Here is a 19422-nt window from a genome sequence, read left to right as displayed (position 1 = left end):
CATGTACTTCATTCTCTGTCTCCCTCGTGCTCTCTTCCCCTCGATCATCCCCAAGAGACAGTCTCTTTCAAGACCATCCTCCCTCAAAACATGCCCCAGATACCCAAGCTGTCTTCTTTTCACTGTGGTCATCAGCTCCCTCGTCGTGCCGGCCATCTGCAACACTTCCTGGTTTGTCCTTCTTGCCACCCACGGGACCCTCATAATTCTGCTGATGAACCACATCTCCACCGCCTCCAGTCTCTTCTTCATTTCCTTACTAACAGTCCAGGTTTCACAACCATATAACATAACTGACCATATATAAGTCTTCAAAATTCTTAGCCGGATCCTAGTGCTCAAATTCCTGCTTGTCAGTATCCTTCTCATTTGTCCAAAATTAGTTTTCCCCATTCCAATTCTTGATCTTATTTCCGCATCACTTCTACCATCTTCATCCACCAAACTTCCCAAGTATCTGAATGATCGAACTTGCTTCACTACCTGTCCATCTACATTCACATTCATCCACAATTGTTCCTTTCTCTTGGTCACTCCCATCACTTCTGGTTTACCGATGTCAATCTTCAATCCAACTCCCCTACATTTCTCATCCATTCGATCCACCAGTCTTTGTAAGTTTTCTTCCGTGTCCGCAATTAATACCGTATCATCCGCATATCTTATGTTATTTACATTCATTCCTTCCACCTTAATACCTTCCAAATCTGCCATTTCATCCATGACGGCCTGCGAGTAAAGTGAGAACAAGTCCGGTGACAACACATAGCCCTGTCTCACTCCTCTCTCTATTTTAACTCAGTCACTTTTTTCATCTTCAATTCTCACCACAGCTCTCTGTCCCCAGTACAGGTTGGTCATTAAAGTTAAATCAGCAGTATCTACACCAAACCTTCTCAACCTCTCCACCAATACCTCATGACGTACCATATCAAACGCTTTTTCGAAGTCAACAAAGCACATAAACAGGTCTTTCTGCTTCTCTATGGCTCTGTCTATAATGGTTCTTAATACAAAAATTGCATTCCTCGTTCCTTTACCTTTCTTAAAACCAAACTGTGCTCTGTCCACTGTTTCCTCGATTTTTCTCTTCAACCTCTCATCTATCACTCTCAGTACAATCTTCGCCACCTGACTCATAATACTTATTGTTCGATGTTTACCACATTCTACTGCTCCTTCCTTCTTTGGTATTACAATGAATTCAGACTCCTCCATTCTCTCAGGTATATTACCCGTATATTATTAATAATCATAAGAAGAAGAACAAGAACAAGAACAAGAAGAACAAGAAGACGGAGAAGAAGAAGAAGAAGAAGAAGAAGAAGAAGAAGAAGAAGGAGGAGGAGGAGGAGGAGGAGGAGGAGGAGGAGGAGGAGGAGGAGGAGGAGGAGAATTGCAATACTAATAACAATACCATGAACAAAACAACAACGGTAACAATAACAAAACAATAACTTAATAAAACAATTACTTATAGAAACATTAAATCAATCACTTAATCACGCTTTATTTTCGTAACAAATAATGTTCATAGCAATTACATAATTTTCTGGATACACACATGAGTCACCCATGCAGGCTGAGGCTCAGATTTACAAAAGTCAGCGAGCCAAGACGACAGCGAGCACGATTTCCAGGCAGAGCGTTGCCAAACCGACGTTCAGGCCAACCGCTAGCACTACCATCATGGCCTGAGAGAGAAAGCGTTTCAGTTTCAATCTTGTTAATCCTGTCCATCATATTATCAGCTGAGGACTGTTGGAGCTTCCCTGCTACTGTAACAGTGCAACAGCTTAATATATATTCAGAGTATATCATATTCTGTTTTCAAGATTGTTACTTTATTCGTGAAATAGCACTTCTCTTCTTATATGTCTTACCTTCCTCTTCTTATCGAGGCTAACACGTTTATGGCAACAAGCAGGCATTGCATCTTGTGTTACTCCCTGCTTAATCTTAATTCGGTCCCAATCAGTACAAATGAAATATTTTTTTTCTCGTACTAACAACTTACATCCTCCGAAATTTTCACCATCGTCAATATTTCCCATAGTCAATATCTATTAGATGGCTAAACAGTGTACTAACACGTTTGATAAAAATTTATGCAAAAATATTTGTATAATAAACATAATTTTAACATCTGAGACTTCATATTTCTCCACGGGATTATGCCAAGTCTTTTCTCTAACTAGCCAAACACTCTTTCTTTAACAGTGTCAAAATCACCAGAATCTCATGCGCCTTATATTTCTGCCCAGAACAATGCCAAGTCTGTTCTCCAACTGGCCAAAATCTTCTTCATTAATAGAAAGTGTCAAAATCTTTCAACTTCTAACTCCCCTCGTGACTTCTGGCACTTAACCAAACACATCTCCAATAACTTTGTTTCTTCACCTTTCCGTCCTTTATTCCAACCTGATGGCACCACTGCCATCTCATCTATTTCTAAAGCTGAACTCTTCGCTCATACCTTAGCTAAAAACTCTACCTTGGATGATTCAGGGCTTGTTTCTCCCTCTCCTCTACCCTTCGTAGTGATGTTTTCCATGCCCTCGCTAGCTTTAAGACTCGGAAGCCTTATGGACTTGATGGGGTTCCTCTTATTGTTCTCCGAAACTGTGTCTCCGTGCTTGCACCTAGCCTAGTCAAACTTTTCCAACTCTGTTTACCAATATCTACCTTTCCTTCTTCCTAGAAGTTTGCTTACATTCATATATTCCTAAAAAGGGTGACTGTTCTAGTTCCATAAACTACCGTCCTGTTATTTCAAATTCCTGCCTGTCTAAAGATTTTTAATCTATCCTCAACAGGCAGATTCTTAAACATCTATCGCTTCACAACCTTCCATCTGATCGCCAGTATAGATTCTGTCAAAGATACTCTACTGATGATCTGGCTTTCCTTACTGAATCTTCGTCATCGTCTTTTAGGGATTTTGATGAAGCTTTGCTGTTCCCTTAGACATACCAAAAGCCTTTGATAGAACCTGGCACAAAGCTTTGGTGTCCGAAGTACCCTCCAAAATCTTCTATCCTTCTCTCCCTGTAATATTATCTCAAGTTTCCTTTCTGACCGTTCTATTGCTGCTGTGGTAGACGGTCACTGTTCTTCTCCTATATCTATTAACACTGGTGTTCCTCGGGATTCTGTCCTGTCATCCACTCTCTTTCTGTTATTCACCAATGATATAAACCAAATTTCTTGTCCTATCCAGTCCTGCGCTGATGATACCACACTGCACTTTTCCACGTATTTTCGTAGAAGTCCTGACTTTTGACATCTCTAAAATTACTGATTGAGGCAGAGAAATTTAGTATTGTTCAGTGCCTCAAAAACTCAATTCCTCCATCTATCAATTCGACACAACCTTCCGCATAATTATCTCCTCTTCAGTGGCATTCAACTGTCTCTCTTTTACACTGAATATCCTCGGATTGTCCTTTACTTATAATCTAAACTGGAAACTTCACATCTCCTTACCAACTAAAACAGCATCTATGAAGTCAGGCAATCTGTGTCGTCTCCGTCAGTTTTTTCTCACCCCCACATCTGCTAACTCTACGTAGGGGCCTTATCCGTCATTGTATGGAATATGTTTCAAATGTATGGGGGTGGTTCCACTCATACTGCTCTTTTAGACAGGGTGGAATCAAAAGCTTTTAGTCTTATCACTTTTCCTCCTCTAACTGATTGTCTTCAGCCTCTTTCTCATCGCCGCAATGTTGCATCTCTTGTTATCTTCTACCGCTATTTTCATGTTAACTGCTCTTCTGATCTTACTAACTGCATGCTTCCATTCCTCCCGCGGCCTCGCTGCACAAAAATGTCTTTTTTTTCTGTATTTCCTCCTTCCGATGACTTGAACTCTTTCTAAAGGGAGTTTTCAAGATAAATTCTTTCAATAGGAAGGTTTTAAAACAATTATATTATAATTTTTGACTACCGATTTTGATTCTGTTTGGGAACCAGCACCTCAGTGTTGTAATTTTCTTGACATTGGCCGATACCCCTCAAGGGTACAAGGCAGCTGCCTGAGTTACTAAGTAATCCTCCACCTCTATTACGAACAACATATTACTGACTAGCTCTTTCTGAACACAAGTGCGATACCAAGAAGCATCATACTCAACCTGTCCAGACATGAGATCGATGAACACCCCCACCTGAATCGCTATCACTAGAATCTTAACGAATCGCAACAAGACGCATTACCCAGCACTGCCTGAGTGAAAGGGACGAGCTGACGGTGATCTTGGTTGGCTCTCGCTCACATGAACTGGAGTTTTGAGCAGCGTCCAGTCTCCAATAGTTGTAAAGTCCAGCTTCTATCATGGACATTATCCTGCAATAGAGATAATTTATAACACAGTCCAACTGAATCAACCTTAACGATGTTTCATGAGAAAAATTTACAGAAAATCGCATCCACATATTCATTTTAAGAATGTTCACAGAAGAATTAAACATACGTAAGTATCACAGAAAATTATATTCCTCGTGAGAGACAGTGGTCCGCATTCACAAAGGATTCAGCGTCTTATTCCAACAATTTCTGAGAAGCTTTCCTGGAACTGACTGTATGTATCAAGGGTGTTTAAACGATTTAAGTATAATGGAGATTCTGTATCATAAGAGAGAGAAAGCTTCATGAGAACACAACGAGTCACCTCTACGGCCTTTAAACATAGGAGTAGTCGTTATGAGAGACTAAATTGTGTAAGAATGCAGGTTAGTAAACAATTACAGATTTTGCGAAAGTTACATTCCTCACCGCACATTCATCGCTGGAATGAGGGGACTGTCCTTCTGGCTGATAAAGCCCAGAGGATTAGACATTATGGTTTCAGATCCCACGTAGAAGTCACACCGCCCTGAAAAACTCGAAGTTGTACTGCTCTAGTTTTTATGACATTTTTTTTTTTTTTTTGTATAATAGGTGATTCTTTGCATAATAAGGGAGAAAGACGATAATTCTTCTCACCAAAACATGTGTATGTTTCATAGTTACCCCTGACTCACCTGTACGAGAGAAGTAGTTGGTTTTCAGGACCGATGATATTGTGTCGTAGTCAATTATCACTTTCTTCTGGTCTATAATCTCGTTCAGGATGCTCTCGTACTCGAATGGAGTCAAAAACGTAAGACGCCCTTGTTTCTCACTCTCCTTCACCTCGTGCAAGATTCCAGAGGTGGAATCCTGCCAGAGACACATTTATAGACTGTAGCCAAGAGAAATAGAAAAAAAAAAAACCGTATGTGTGTAATAATAATAATAATAATAATAATAATAATAATAATAAACGGTTTATTCTTTAGGCAGTCAACAAACTGAAAATGTACATTGGGGGTGGGGAAATACTTGACATTAATCCTAAAGGTAAGTCAAATCTAGAAGAGACTATTGATTGATGGCTCGCACCATGGTGGGAATCGCACTGAGTCTGTACCGGTCCGTACGTGGCGCCTTTAGGGGCCTTATCTTATTGTGGTGTCTGGTGGCACGGGTAGGGCGAGGCGCGTCAGGCGGCAGCATATTTCTGTGTGTGTGTGTGTGTGTGTGTGTGTGTGTGTTTGTGTCTTTATGAATACGTAATAACATTAATAATAATAATTATTATTATTATTATCTGGTTAGCAATTTTGCAACCTTACAGCAGAAAATCAAAATGTTACACATCAACTTACATACTAACGTACATACTACATCTTAAACACACATTAAGACAAAGGAAGTTCCTTATAATTTGATACTTTAGAGGCCAGATGGCGCCGATCAACCTAGCAGAAAAAGCCCGCGTGTGTATTTTTTTCTTTTCTTACACGAGGCACCTAATCATTGCTAGATGAACAAAGGCTACAGTGCAAAGAAGTCCACCCAAAGACTTCTGACCTGGCCCAGGCTTCGAACACGGACCCTCCTAATTGTAATCGGGCGCGCTAACCACTGTACCGCCAGGCCTTCTCTCCCTCTCTCTCTGTGTGTGTGTGTGTGTGTGTGTGTGTGATTACATACCATAACCGCTTGCATGGTGGCACCTTGTTTAAACCAGACCATGATCACCGAGGGATCGTCCACCACGTCCCTGAGGGTCTGGTAGGGTTGGGCCACGTGTCTCACGGCCAGCAGCGACATAAGGTTGCCCTCATAGCTGCGCGTCAGCACCATGGTCATCAGCATCCACACGCCCAGCACCACGCGCTGCCACCACCACCCGCTGCCACCCAAAGACACGGCTGCCGGCCAAAGACAGCCACACCATTCAGCAGGATGCCGACTTGTTAACAATAATCCAGTATTGAATGTGAAAACTGGCTGGAAATTATTCTTGCAGAGTCATTAACGAATAATATTTGTTTGCCGCTTTCACATATTCACTTATTCATCATCAGGATGGGAACGGGGCTAATGCTCTACTTCATTGCAATGCATTAGAAAACGGAGAGATCGTTTCTACATATTAACAAGAACAATTTATATAATTCTATAAATTAACGATGAAGTTCTCACACTGGCGAAGCATAATGCTGGTAAAAGAGAGAAGATTTTTCGAGGTTGGGTCACACGGGGAGAACTTGGATGAGAGAAAAAAGGAAACGAGAGCCAGCAGAAAGAGGAAGGCGAGCACCATCGCCCACACCCAGGGGCCGAGGGGCAGCAAAAAGCCCCACGGATCTATTTCGGGAGTCTTCCGGCCAGCGAACACATTGACACGCATGTAGACAATCGGCCAAGTGAAATCAATAGCTTCGTACCTGGCGGCGTTGATAGCGAAAGGTCCCAGAGCCATATTCGCTTCCTGTAACACACCAGAGAGACATTGCCGATTCATCCTCTGTTTTTTTCCATTACCTTTACCCCGTCTTCCCATCTCCCACTACCTAAATCCTGCCTTACAAACTATTTCCATTAATAAAAAAACATTACACGGACAATGTGTGTGGGACAAGCAGTACCTCCCTGTAGACTTGGCCCACCATGCCGATCACAGAGCCGTTCTTGAGCTTCATTCCCCACACACCATCTGGTGGCCGCCTAAAAGTGTATCTGTTTGGATGCAGACAAGCAACAAACATTGTTATCAGCGTTCTTCCATAATATTTCAAGCAGTATAATTGTTTCAATATTTTAACTATTCATTTGTTAGTTTCTTGGTATCTTTAAGGAAGTCTCTCGTGAGGTATTCATTCTATTCAAAACGACAATTTTTTTTTCTTTTTTATAGTCAAAAGGGAGAGGGAGACATAAAGGAATAACGGTTAGAAAAATTTGTTAACTCAAGAAAAACGTAGCAGCGCGAAGGCAAGGAATAAATTAAACATTTGCTACGCGAACCGTAGGAGTATTTTAAACACAAAACTCACATAGAGAGTTGCTTATTATTCTACAAGAACAGGGAAGATAGAACAGGCGGCGTATATGCTTTAAGTATCCAATGTTGTGTTAACAGTAGCATAATAATAGATAACACAGTCGATATACTATTATGTCAAGGATGGAACACAGTATTATTAGAATTAATATATGAAACAGCAAATACCACAAAAGAAAGTTCTATTCTTCTATAGCAGTAGATAAAATAGCAGGCAGAGGTAATCAAGTATGTGTGTTAAGATTTTAATTTTAAAAACATCGGTAGAAACCTGATAATGGAGAATAGTGATATAGAGGACTTTCTAAATTTAATCCGGAGCATCGTTTTAAAGCAGGTAATCTTGCAACCCACAAGAAATAGTTCAGTTCTTACGAATAAAAATAAAGCAATCACACACATAGAAGTTAGAGAAAAAGATGATGAGGAGGATAAAGATGATAAGCATGTTTCATACAGGACATGTCACGTGTTACCCTTATGGTTTCTTCCAGCTGTCTAATGCTCTTATGCCGTTAAGATTTAATCGACTTACGAAAAGTTAAGTCCTTGTGCCAGATAATCAGCGACGGTGTTCATGTAGCCCTTAAAAACTGGCCTTTCACCACCTGGGGCCGTCGGGTCTGGAACCATCACTACTGTGTGCCTTTCGTTAGATTCCATTGCAACTATTAAATTTGTTTCCTTAGAAAACCTGTGAAGAGATCGAAAGACTGAAAAGAAAAAAAACTATAGATAAACATGTTTCGAATAATTCCCCAAAATTTCTTTTCATTTTGAAATCTTAGCAAAACTACAGAGAGAGAGAGAGAGAGAGAGAGAGAGAGAGAGAGAGAGAGAGAGAGAGAGAGAGAGAGAGAGAGAGAGAGAGAGAGAGAGAGAGAGAGAGACGTAAATGTTTAATATACTTCCTCCACCTAAACAGTAGGAAGACACATAAGAAATTAAAAATCCAGAGTAGATTATTTAACAGTTACGGAGAAACTCTGAAAGCACGAGGACTTACAATGAAACTGAACGTTAGTAATATTTTGTAGTGCAATACTAATGCACAAATCAACCCCAGTAAGTCTCTGACAGGTGTATTTCTCGAAGAACAAATGATTACGTCTCATGAATTATTTGTCAAAATCTTAATGGAAATTTTCGCACCCCTCTAGTAGAGTGTGTTTCCATCTATGTATATACTTATACACAACATTTTAAGATGCATTAAACAATAAACACGGTCACTCACTTGTTAAATTTATCCCAGAACAGCGGCTGACTCAATTGCAGACCGTGGCCCACCGTCCAAGACGCTCTCCACAACACTGCGTCGCTGGGACTTTGGAAAGGCAGCACTGCCTTCACGGAGGCCCTTAAGAAACGCTGACATGTTTAGTTGTGCTTATGAGCATCCCAACACATACCAGCAAAGTTGTGTTCAATACGAGCTGACAACAAATTCAGCAGAGCTTCCACACAGACACACCCACACACCTGCTCACCCCTGCCGTGCCATCCACCAGCAGCAGGAGGGAGTTGGTAAGGGCGAGAGTCTGGTGGAGCGGGTGGAGGCGGTGCGACGCGCGGCGGGTCACCACAATGAGCTTTGTTGCCCACACCAGCAGGCGACCCTCACGGGCCTGTTGGGCGAAGGCGGCCAGGAAGACTGGGTGGTCACTCAACACCACCACCACGACCATCCACGACGCAACCCGCACCTGTCCGCGACCATATGGCTCAGGTCAAGAGATAGGAATGAAATGCTTTAATACCAACAATAACAACAAACGGACTCTCCCAGACGGAAACTTACTTTACGGGCGCGTGTGACCACCTGAACGAGCTGTGACCCATTCAAGGGTGTCTTAAACATCGCCACGCCCCTTGAGGTTCCGAGGAACGTCTGGACGTCTCTCTGAAAAGTTTGTTTCTTGTCTCTCATTGACCCAACGTGTAAAGAACAGCGGTTACAAAATTAATGATTGTCAGACCAAGTGAAGAAAAAGACAATTAAAAGCCATACCGAGAAACTGGTTTCAGTTATGACGATAAGAGATGCATGACTTAATGATGACGCCTGAAGTACCTCCCTCACCGACAAGGCAGCACCCGCCTCCCAGCTGTCCGCCTCAACTGTGTGCAGAGAACAACACAGTTGTTAATCTAACATCTGAAGTTATTACTTGTGGAAAGGAAGCATACTTGAGATGTACAGGAAAGATTTTTTTGTCTAATAAGATTTATCCATGATAATTATCTCACTGAATAAGTGAACACAATTATTTACTCAATACTTTTCGAGAGACTTACTCTTCAACAGAGCTGTCGATGCCAGAGGGAGACGGGACACCAAGAACCAGAAATACAACAGCACTGCCACCATGGTATCGCTGCTGGCGGAGGGAATGTAGCATTCTGTTGGGTAAGTGAGACGCTGGGAAGCATTTTCAGACAAGTAATTTATTATCAAAATGAATTAAATCAGTAATATTTAATCTCTTGACAGAAAATACTTTTCTATGTAAAAGGTTGTCTGAAGGACGCTATTAACGAGGGATTCAAGTTATATTCCTACTCCACTAAGAAAACGTCAAGGTGACATATTAGTTTAACATGAATTACATAAAGGTATTCGAAAAGGTACATGATTGTTTTCTCAAAGCTAATTCAATTGTATTTTCTTGTTGCCGTTTGCACTCCTTACAGTCTACTTTCTGCACTTTTTCTCTGCTTGTCTAACCTCTGGGAATTCTTATTTACCACCTGCATACCTTTGCAAAGAAATATACATTTTTCCAGTAATTTTTTATGTCAGATTTTGAAACGTGACGCAACAAATTACTCTAAACGAAAACCCAATTCAAGAATGGTTTATTCACTTCAATAGGCATTCCTTACTATACACGGGTATGCACTTCTGGATAGAGTGTTGTAACTGGTGGTGATGGCGTCTGTCCTCGCACTGGAGGGGATACCATTACCTTCCCTGCTTGCAACAGGGAACAGGCGTTGCTGACGAACCCCAATTATCGTTAAGATGCGTCCATTTTGATGCCACCAGGCCAGCCAGCGCCGCACAGTCTGTGGGCTTCTGCCAGAACGCCGCGCGATTGATCGCATTGACATGCCCGCAGACCACAGCCACAGGAAGGTCAACCGCTCGTACAGACACGTTTGTCTTCGGAGATGAAACACTGACATTTCCGCTACAAAATGAAGTACGATAGTGTATTAGGTCTTTCAGACACTAAAACAAGATACCAATAATTTTAGTGTACGTGCAATGTGTGTGTATGTGTGTGTGTGTGTGTGTGTGTGTGTGTGTGTGTGTGCTGATTTGATTTCTACAAGCAGTTGCTTGATTTTAAGTGTAGAAAACTCACGGAGCAGAGTTCTAGGCAGCACAAGATAGTGGCGGATGAGTGAACCGCGGCACGGGGCGCAGCCACTTTATACGATGCAGAGAGAGAGAGAGAGAGAGAGAGAGAGAGAGAGAGAGAGAGAGAGAGAGAGAGAGAGAGAGTATAAGTGTGTGTGTGTCTGTGTGTGTGTGTGTGTGTGTGTGTGTGTGTGTGTGTGTGTGTGTGTGTGTGACCAAGCACATAAGTGTTAAAATGTAAATATGAAAATCTAAAAAAAGAAAGAAACTTTATACACACACACACACACACACACACACACACACACACACACTTCATTTAAACGTAGTGAGAATAATGATGCCAACATTAATAATAGCAATGGTAGTAGTAATAATAATAGTAATAGTAATAGTAATAATAATTTTATTATTATTAATTATTATTATTGTTATTATTATCATTATTATTATTATTATTATTATTATTATTATTATTATTATTATCATTATTATTATTATTATTATTATTATCATCATCATCATCATCATCATCACAAGATGAAGCAGAAAAAAAGGAGGAGGAGGAGGAGGAGAATTGTAGTAATAATAACAATAACAAGAACAAAAACAACAACAACAGCAAAAATAACAAAAACAACAACATAACAAAACAAGTACTTATACAAACATGAAATCAATCAATTAATCAGGCTTTATTTTGGTAACAAATAACGTTTATAGCAGTAACATTATTTTCAACACGCACATACGAGTCGTCCATGCAGGCTGAGGCTTAGATTTACAGGAGTCAGCGAGCCAAGACTGCAGCGAGTACCACTTCCAGGCAGAGCATTACCAGACCGACGTTCAGGCCAACCGTTAGCACCACGACCATGGCCTGAGAGAGAAAACGATTCAGTCTTGTTAACCCTGTCTATCATATCATTAGCCGAGGTCAATACATATTAGCTGGCTAAACAGCGTACTAATATGTTTCCTAAAAATTTATGCAAGAATATTTGCATAATAGATATAATTTTAGCATCGGAGACTTTATGTTTATGTCCGGAATCATGCCAAGTCTTTTCTCCAACCAGCCAAAAGCTCCTTCATTTACAGAAAGTGTCAAAATCTTTCAAACTATAACTCCCCTCATGATTTCTGGCACCTAGCCAAAAACATATCCAATAACTTTTCTTCTTCATCTTTCTGTCCTTTATTTCATCATGAAGGCACCACAGCCATCTCATCTATTTCTAAAGCTGAACTCTTCACTCAAACTTTTGCTAAAACACTACCTTGAATGATTCAGGGTTTGTTCCTCCCTCTCCTCCTCCCTCCGACTACTTCATACCTCCCATTAAGATTTTTCGCATTTATGTTTTCCATGCCCTCGCTAACCTTAAGAATCGGAAGCCTTATGGACCTGATAGGGTCTCTCCTATTGTTCTCTGAAACTGTGTCTCTGTGCTTGCACCTTGACTAGTCAAACTCTTCCAACTCTGTCTATCAATATCTACCTCTCCTTCTTGCTGGTAGCTTGCCTTCATTCAGCCTGTTCTTAAAAAAATGTGACTGTTCTAGTTCCTCAAACTACCGTAGTGGAGCTTTAATTTCCTGCCCCTCTAAAGTTTTTTTTAAACTATCCTCAACAGCAAAATTCTGGAACATCTATCACTTCACAACCCTCTATATGATCGTAAGTATTGGGTTCTGTCGAAGCCGCTCTACTGGTAATCTTCTCACTTTCCTTAATGAGTCATCCTCTTTTAAAGGATTTTGGCGAAATTTTTGATAGAGTCCGGGACAAAGCTAACTCTATACAAGGGCCTTATTCGTCCATGTATGGAGTATGTTTCACATGTATGAGAGGGTTCCACTCATACTAATCTTTTAGACAGGGCGGAATCAAAAGCTCTGTCCTCTAAGTGTCTTCATCCTCTTTCCCTTCGCCGCAATATTGCATCTCTTGTTATCTTCCCCCGCTTCTTTTATGTTAACTGCTCTTCTCATCTTGCTAGTTGTATACCACCCGACCTCCTGTGGTTTTTTTTTTTTTTTTCTATATTTCCTCCTTCTTATGACTCGAACTCTTTCAAGAGGGAGGTTTCAAGAAGCTCATTTTTAATCTTTAACGACAGCCTTTGACTCATTTCCGGGACCGGCACCTCAGTGAACCGAGTTGTTGCTGACTAACTCTATTTGAAAACAAATGCGATACCAAGAAGCATTATACTCAACTTGTCCAGACATGAGATCGATGAACACCCCCACCTGAATCGCTATCACTAGAGTCTTAACGAATCGCAACAAGACGCATTACCCAGCACTGCCTGAGTGAAAGGGACGAGCTGACGGTGATCTTGGTTGGCTCTCGCTCACATGAACTGGAGTTCTGAGCAGCGTCCAGTCTCCAATAGTTGTAAAGTCCAGCTTCTATCATGGACATTATCCTGCAATAGAGATAATTTATAACACAGTCCAGCTGAATCAACCTTAACGATATTTCATGAGAAAAATTTACAGAAAATCGCATCCACATATTCATTTTAAGAATGTTCACAGAAGGATTAAACATACGTAAGCATCAGAGAAAATTGTATTCCTCGTGAGAGACAGTGGTCCGCATTCTCAAAGGATTCAGCGTCTTATTCCAACAATTTCTGAGAAGCTCTCCTGGAACTGACTGTATGTATCAAGGGTGTTTAAACGATTTAAGTATAACGGAGATTCTGTATCATAAGAGAGAGAAAGCTTCATGAGAACACAACGAGTCACCTCTACGGCCTTTAAACATAGGAGTAGTCGTTATGAGAGGCTAAATTGTGTAAGAATGCAGGCTCGTAAACAAAATTATATACTTATATTCCTCACCGCATGTTGATCGCTGGGATGAGGGGACTGTCCTTCTGACTGATCAGTGCAAAAGGGTGAGCCATTATACTCTCAGATCCCATGTAGAAGTCACACCGCCCTGAAAGACTCGAATTTGTACTGTTCTCGTATGTATGACTGTTTTTTTTTTTTTTTCATAATAGGTGAGAAAGACGATAATTCTTTTTACAAAAAACATGTGTGTGTTTAATAATTCCACTGACCCACCTGTACGAGAGAAGTGGTTGATTCTCAGGACCGTTATTATTGTGTCGTAGTCAATTATCACTTTCTTCTGGTCTATAATTTCGTTCAGGATGCTGTCGTACTCCACTGGATGCAAGAACGCAAGACGCCCTTGTTTCTCACTCTCCTTCACCTCGTGCAAGATTCCAGAGGTGGAATCCTGACAGGAACACATTTATAGACTGGAGTCAATAGAAAAAAAAAAAAAAACATAAAATGTGTGTGTGTGTGTGTGTGTGTTTACATACCATAACCGCTTGCATGGTGGCACCTTGTTTAAACCAGACCATGACCACAGATGGATCGTCCACCACGTCCCTGAGGGTCTGGTAGGGTTGGGGCACGTGTCTCACGGCCAGCAGCGACATAAGGTTGCCCTCATAGCTGCGCGTCAGCACCATGGTCATCAGCATCCACACGCCCAGCACCACGCGCTGCCACCACCACCCGCTGCCACCCAAAGACACGGCTGCCGGCCAAAGACAGCTACACCATTCAGCAGGATACCGAGTTATTAACACTAATCCAGTATTGAATGTGAAAACTGGATGGAAATTATTCTTGCAGAGTCATTAAAGAATAATATTTGCTTGCCGCTTTCAGGTATTCACTTATTCATCATCAGGATGGGGACTGGGCTGATACTCCACATCATTGCAATACATTAGAAAGCGAAAGAGAGATCCTTTCTTCATATTAGCAAGAACAATTTATATAATTCTATAAATTAACGATGAAGTTCTCACACTGGCGAAGCATAATGCTGGTGAAAGAGAGAAGATTTTTCGAGGTTGGGTCATGCGGGGAGAACTTGGATGAGAGAAGGAAGAAAACGAGAGCAAGCAGAAGGAGGAAGGCGAGTACCATCGCCCACACCCAGGGGCCGAGGGGCAGCAAAAAACCCCACGGATCTATTTCGGGAGTCTTCCGGCCAGCGAACACCTTGACAGACATGTACTCAACCGGCCAAGTAAAATCAACAGCTTCGTACCTGGCGGCGTTGATAGCGAAAGGTCCCAGAGCCATATTCACTTCCTGTAACACACCAGAGAGACATTGCCAATTCATCCTCTGTTTTTTTTCCACTACCTCTACCCCATCTTTCCATCTCCCCTCTACCCAAAACCTGCCTTGAAAATTATTTCCATAAACAAAAGCATTACACAGACAGTGCGTATGTGTGACAAGCAGTACCTCCCTGTGGACTTGTCCCACCATGCCGATCACAGAGCCATTCTTGAGCTTCATTCCCCACACACCATCCGGTGGCCGCCTAAACGTGTATCTGTTTGGATGCAGACCAACAATAAATACTGTTATAAGCGTTCTTCCAAAATACTTCAAGAACCATAATTGGTTGATTACTGTAAGTATTCATTTTTTTCAGTTTCTTGATATCTTTAAAGAAATCTCTCATGGGGTATTCATTCTTCCAAACTTCACTCTTTTTTTTTCTTTCTTTGGTCGAAAAGGAGAAGGGGACTTAAAAAAGAAAGGGTAGAAAAATTACTTAACTCAAGAGATGAATGTAGTAACACGAAGGCAAGAAACAGATCATACATTTTTGTGAAATCAAAAGCTTTTCGTCTGATCAGCTTCTCTCCTCTGTCTTCAGCCTCTCTCTTATCGCCGCAATGTTGCATCTTTAGATGTCTTCTACCGTTATTTTCATGCTAACTGCTCTTCTAATCTTGCTAACTGCAGGCCTCCCCTCCTCCCGTGGCCTCGCTGCACAAGACTTTCTTCTTTCTCTCACCCCTATTATATCCACCTCTCTATTCCAAGAGTTAACCAGTTTTCTCAATCATTCATCCCTTTCTTTGGTAAACTCTGGAACTCCCTGCCTGCTTCTGTATTTCTACCTTCCTATGACTTGAATTCCTTCAAAAGGGAGGTTTCAAGACACACATCCTTCATTTTTTTACTACCGCTTTGGACCCTTTTATGGGACTGCCATCTCAGAGAGCTTTTTTTTTTTTTTATTGGATTTTTTGTTGCCCTTGGCCAGTGTTCCTCCTACATAAAAAAAAAAAAAAATTATTACGTGAACAATAGGAGTATTTTAAATACAAAAGACTTGCTGAAAAGAATGTCATGTATAGAGTAGAAAAACTTTGGTGATACTGAAGTAACAGCAAATAGGTAAAAAATATCAGAAAAAAAAAAACAAACATTTCATTCAGTGATTCAGATAGAGGGTTACTCATTATTCTATAAGAACAGGGAAGAAAGTAGAAGAGGCGGCGTAGCACTTAAAGTAAGTGGTACAATCCAATGTTGTGTTAACAGTAGCATAATAATAAATAACACTCGATATGCGATTATATCAAGAAAGGAACATAATGTTATTAGGCTTAACGTATAGACCACCAAACACTACAAAAGAAAGTTCTATTCTTTTAAAGCAGGAGACAAATAGCGCAGGCAGATGTAATCAAGTATGTGTGTTGGGATTCTAATTTTAGGAACATCGACTGAAACCTGATAATGGGGAATAGTGATATAGAGGACGTTATAAATTTAGTCCAAAGCATCTTTTAAAAGCAGGTAATCTTGCAAGACACAAGAAGAAATAATTCGGTTCTAACAAATAAAAATGAAGCAGTCACATACGTAGAAGTTAGAGGATAGATGATGAGGAGGATGAAGATGATAGATAAAAACAGGTAAGCATGTTTCATACAGGAACAGCCACGTGTTACCATTATGGTTTCTTCCAGCTGTCTAATGCTCTTATGCCGGCTTACGAGAAGTTAAGTCCTTGCGCCAGATACTCAACGGCGGTGTTCATGTAGCCCTTAAACACTGGCCTTTCACCACCTGGGGCCGTCGAGTCTGGAACCATCACTACTGTGTTCCTTTCGTTAGATTCCATTGCCACTATCAAATATGTTTCCTTAGAAAACCTGTGAAAAGAACGCAAGACCCAAAAGAAGAAAAACTATAAATAAACGTGTTTTGAATACTTCCCAAAAATTTCTTTCCATTTTAAAATCTTAGCAAAACGAGAGAGAGAGAGAGAGAGAGAGAGAGAGAGAGAGAGAGAGAGAGAGAGAGAGAGAGAGAGAGAGAGAGAGAGAGAGAGAGAGAGACGTAATTCTTTCATATATTTGCTGCACATAAACAATAGAAAGATACATAGAAATAAAAAATAGAGTACATTATTTAACAATTATGGAGGTACTCAGAAAGCGCTAGGACATACAATAAACTGGACTTTAATTTTTTTTTTTTTTTTTTTTTTGTGGTGAAAAACTGATGCAGAAATCATCACCAGTAACTCTGTGACAGGTGTACTTTTCGAAGAAGACAAAACTGCATCTAACGAATTACTTGTCAAAATCTTAAAGGAGATTATCGCACTCCTCTTGTAGACTGTTTCCATCTACGTATATACTTATATACATTATTTTAAGATGCATTAAACAATAAACACTGTCGCTCACTTGTTAAACTTATCCCAGAACAGCGGCTGACTCAATTGCAGACCGTGGCCTACCGTCCAGGACGCTCTCCACAGCGCTACGTGGCTGGGACTTTGAAAAGGCAGCACTGCCTTCACGGAGGCCCTTAAGAAACGCTGACATATTTAGTTGTGCTTATGAACATCCCAGTACATACCAGCAAAGTTGTGTTCAATTCAAGCTGACAACAAATTTAGCAGAGCTTCCACACAGACACACCCACACACCTGCTCACCCCTGCCGTGCCATCCACCAGCAGCAGGAGGGAGTTGGTAAGGGATAGAGTCTGGTAGAGCAGGTGGAGGCGGTGCGGCGCGCGACGGGTCACCACAATGAGTTTTGTTGCCCACACCAGCAGGCGACCCTCACGGGCCTGTTGGGCGAAGGCGTCTAGAAAGACTGGGTCGTCACTCACCACCACCACCACGACCATCCACGACGCCACCCGCACCTGCCCGTTAGGAAACGGCCCAGGTCAAGAAATAGGAATGAACCACTTTAATACTGACAATAACAAAAAGAAAAAAAAATCAAAACGTCCTGTCACAAACGAAAACTTACTTTACGGGCGCGTGTGACCACCTGAACGAGCTGTGACCCATTCAAGGGTGTCTCAAACATTGCCACGCCCAGTGAGGCTCCGAGAAGCTTCTGGACGTCTCTCTGAAAAGTTTGTTTCTTGTCTCTCATTGACCCAACGCGCAAAGAACGGCGGTCACAAAATCAATGACAGTCAGACCAAGTGATTGAAAAAGAAAAGTTTATTCAAAGACACACCGAGAAACTGGTTTCAGTTATGACGATGAGAGAGGCATGACTTAACGATGACGCCTGAAGCACCTCCTTCACCGACAAGGCCGCACCTTCTTCCCAGCTGTCCGCCTCAACTGTGTGCGGATAACACAGTTATTTATGTAACATTTGAAGATATTACTTGTGCAAAGGAAATATATTTGAGATTTACAGGCAAGATTTTTTGTTTGAGAAAATTTATCCATGATAATTATTTCAGTGAATAAGTGAACACAATTTATTACTCAATACATCTCGAGAGACTTACTCTTCAACAGAGATGTCGATGCCAGAGGGAAACGGGGCACCAAGAACCAAAAATACAACAACGCTGCCACCATCATGTCGCTGCTGGCGGAGGGAATGTAGCATTCTGTTGGGTAAATGAGAGGCTGGGAAGTATTTTCAAACAAGTGTTTTACTATCAAAATTATTTAAATCAGTAAATAGCCACAGAATGATATTTAATCTGGCAACAGAAAATACTTTTCTGTACAAATGATTGTCTGAAGGAATCAACGAGGAATTCAAGGGATATTCCTACTCCACTAAGACGTCGAGATAATTCTAGCAGTTTAACATCAATTACATAATGGAATCCGAAAAGGTACGTGATCGTTTTCTCAAAGTTAATTCAATCGTATTTTCATGTTGCCGTTCTCACTCCATAGAGTCTACTTTCTGCACGCTTTGTCCTGCTTGTTTAACCTCTGGGAATTCTTATGTAACACCTGCATACCTTTCCAAAGAATAATATCTTCTTCCAATAACTTATTTTTGCAAGATTTCGAACGTGACGCTATAAATTACTACAATCGAAAACTCTATTTAATGATGATTTATTCACTTTAATAGCCACTCCTTAGTGCACACGGGTATGCACTTCTGGGTAGAGTGTTGTAACTAGCGGAGAAGGCATTGGAGAGGACACCATCACCTTCCCTGCTTGCAACAGGGAACCGGCGTTGCTGCCAAACCTCATTTATCGTTAAGATACGTCCATTTTGATGCCACCAGGCCAACCAGCGCCGCACAGTTTGTCGGCTCCTGCCAGAACGTCGCGCGATTGACCGCATTGACATGCCCGCAGACCACAGCCACAGGAAGGTCAACCGCTCGTACAGACACGTTTGTCTTCGGAGATGAAACACTGACATTTCCGCTACAAAATGAAGTACAATAGTGTGTTAGGTCTTTCAGACAATAAACAAAATACCAGTAATCTTAGTGTACGTGTGTGTGTGTGTGTGTGTGTGTGTGTGCTCATTTTCTATAGGGTAGAGTTGCGTGTACATAAGTGTGTATGTTTGTGTGTGATTCA

The 19422-nt window shown here is 41.2% G+C and overlaps 2 protein-coding genes across 3 annotated transcripts; both read right to left on the bottom strand.

Moving 5' to 3' along the window:
- Window positions 1–1490: 1490 nt before the first annotated feature.
- Window positions 1491–10782, bottom strand: LOC135110963 (probable glutamate receptor). The gene is made up of 14 exons (XM_064023691.1): window positions 10748–10782; window positions 9675–9779; window positions 9388–9497; window positions 9178–9279; window positions 8859–9082; window positions 8614–8736; window positions 7912–8070; window positions 6961–7051; window positions 6515–6803; window positions 6020–6240; window positions 5026–5203; window positions 4778–4877; window positions 4219–4348; window positions 1491–1694 (listed from the first exon to the last, which is right to left on the bottom strand). The coding sequence occupies exons 2-14, from the start codon at window positions 9745–9747 to the stop codon at window positions 1605–1607; spliced, it is 1890 nt and encodes a 629-aa protein (XP_063879761.1). The 5' UTR covers window positions 9748–9779; window positions 10748–10782; the 3' UTR covers window positions 1491–1604.
- Window positions 9806–19086, bottom strand: LOC135110967 (ionotropic receptor 93a-like). Of its 2 annotated transcripts, none has more exons than XM_064023717.1 (10): window positions 17292–19086; window positions 15040–16751; window positions 14837–14880; window positions 14592–14608; window positions 14094–14314; window positions 13828–14005; window positions 13600–13699; window positions 13049–13178; window positions 11492–11623; window positions 9806–10570 (listed from the first exon to the last, which is right to left on the bottom strand). In XM_064023717.1, the coding sequence occupies exons 2-9, from the start codon at window positions 15091–15093 to the stop codon at window positions 11534–11536; spliced, it is 834 nt and encodes a 277-aa protein (XP_063879787.1). In that variant the 5' UTR covers window positions 15094–16751; window positions 17292–19086; the 3' UTR covers window positions 9806–10570; window positions 11492–11533. The 2 variants fall into 2 exon arrangements, with proteins under 2 accessions (XP_063879787.1, XP_063879776.1); XM_064023706.1 differs by having other exon boundaries at window positions 14592–14880; window positions 17292–18196; window positions 18370–19086.
- Between the last annotated feature and the right edge of the window lie 336 nt (window positions 19087–19422).

Source organism: Scylla paramamosain, chromosome 2, assembly GCF_035594125.1.
Source record: "Scylla paramamosain isolate STU-SP2022 chromosome 2, ASM3559412v1, whole genome shotgun sequence".
Lineage (NCBI taxonomy): Eukaryota > Metazoa > Arthropoda > Malacostraca > Decapoda > Portunidae > Scylla > Scylla paramamosain.
This window is presented reverse-complemented; position numbering and strand designations above follow the sequence as displayed.

Bases quoted from the DNA above. Each gene is read 5' to 3' on its own strand.
- LOC135110967 (XM_064023706.1), bottom strand. From the start codon at position 15,093: ATGAAGCTCAAGAATGGCTCTGTGATCGGCATGGTGGGACAAGTCCAC. The intron at 14,881-15,039 runs GTACTGCTTGTC...GGTGTGTTACAG, and splicing joins TGGGACAAGTCCACAGGGAG to GAAGTGAATATGGCTCTGGG. The intron at 14,006-14,093 runs GTATGTAAACAC...TGTTCCTGTCAG, and splicing joins CCACCATGCAAGCGGTTATG to GATTCCACCTCTGGAATCTT.
- LOC135110963 (XM_064023691.1), bottom strand. From the start codon at position 9,747: ATGGTGGCAGTGCTGTTGTATTTCTGGTTCTTGGTGTCCCGTCTCCCT. The intron at 9,498-9,674 runs GTAAGTCTCTCG...CTCTGCACACAG, and splicing joins ATCGACAGCTCTGTTGAAGA to TTGAGGCGGACAGCTGGGAG. The intron at 8,071-8,613 runs GTGAGTGACCGT...ATCTCTTCACAG, and splicing joins TTCTGGGATAAATTTAACAA to GTTTTCTAAGGAAACAAATT.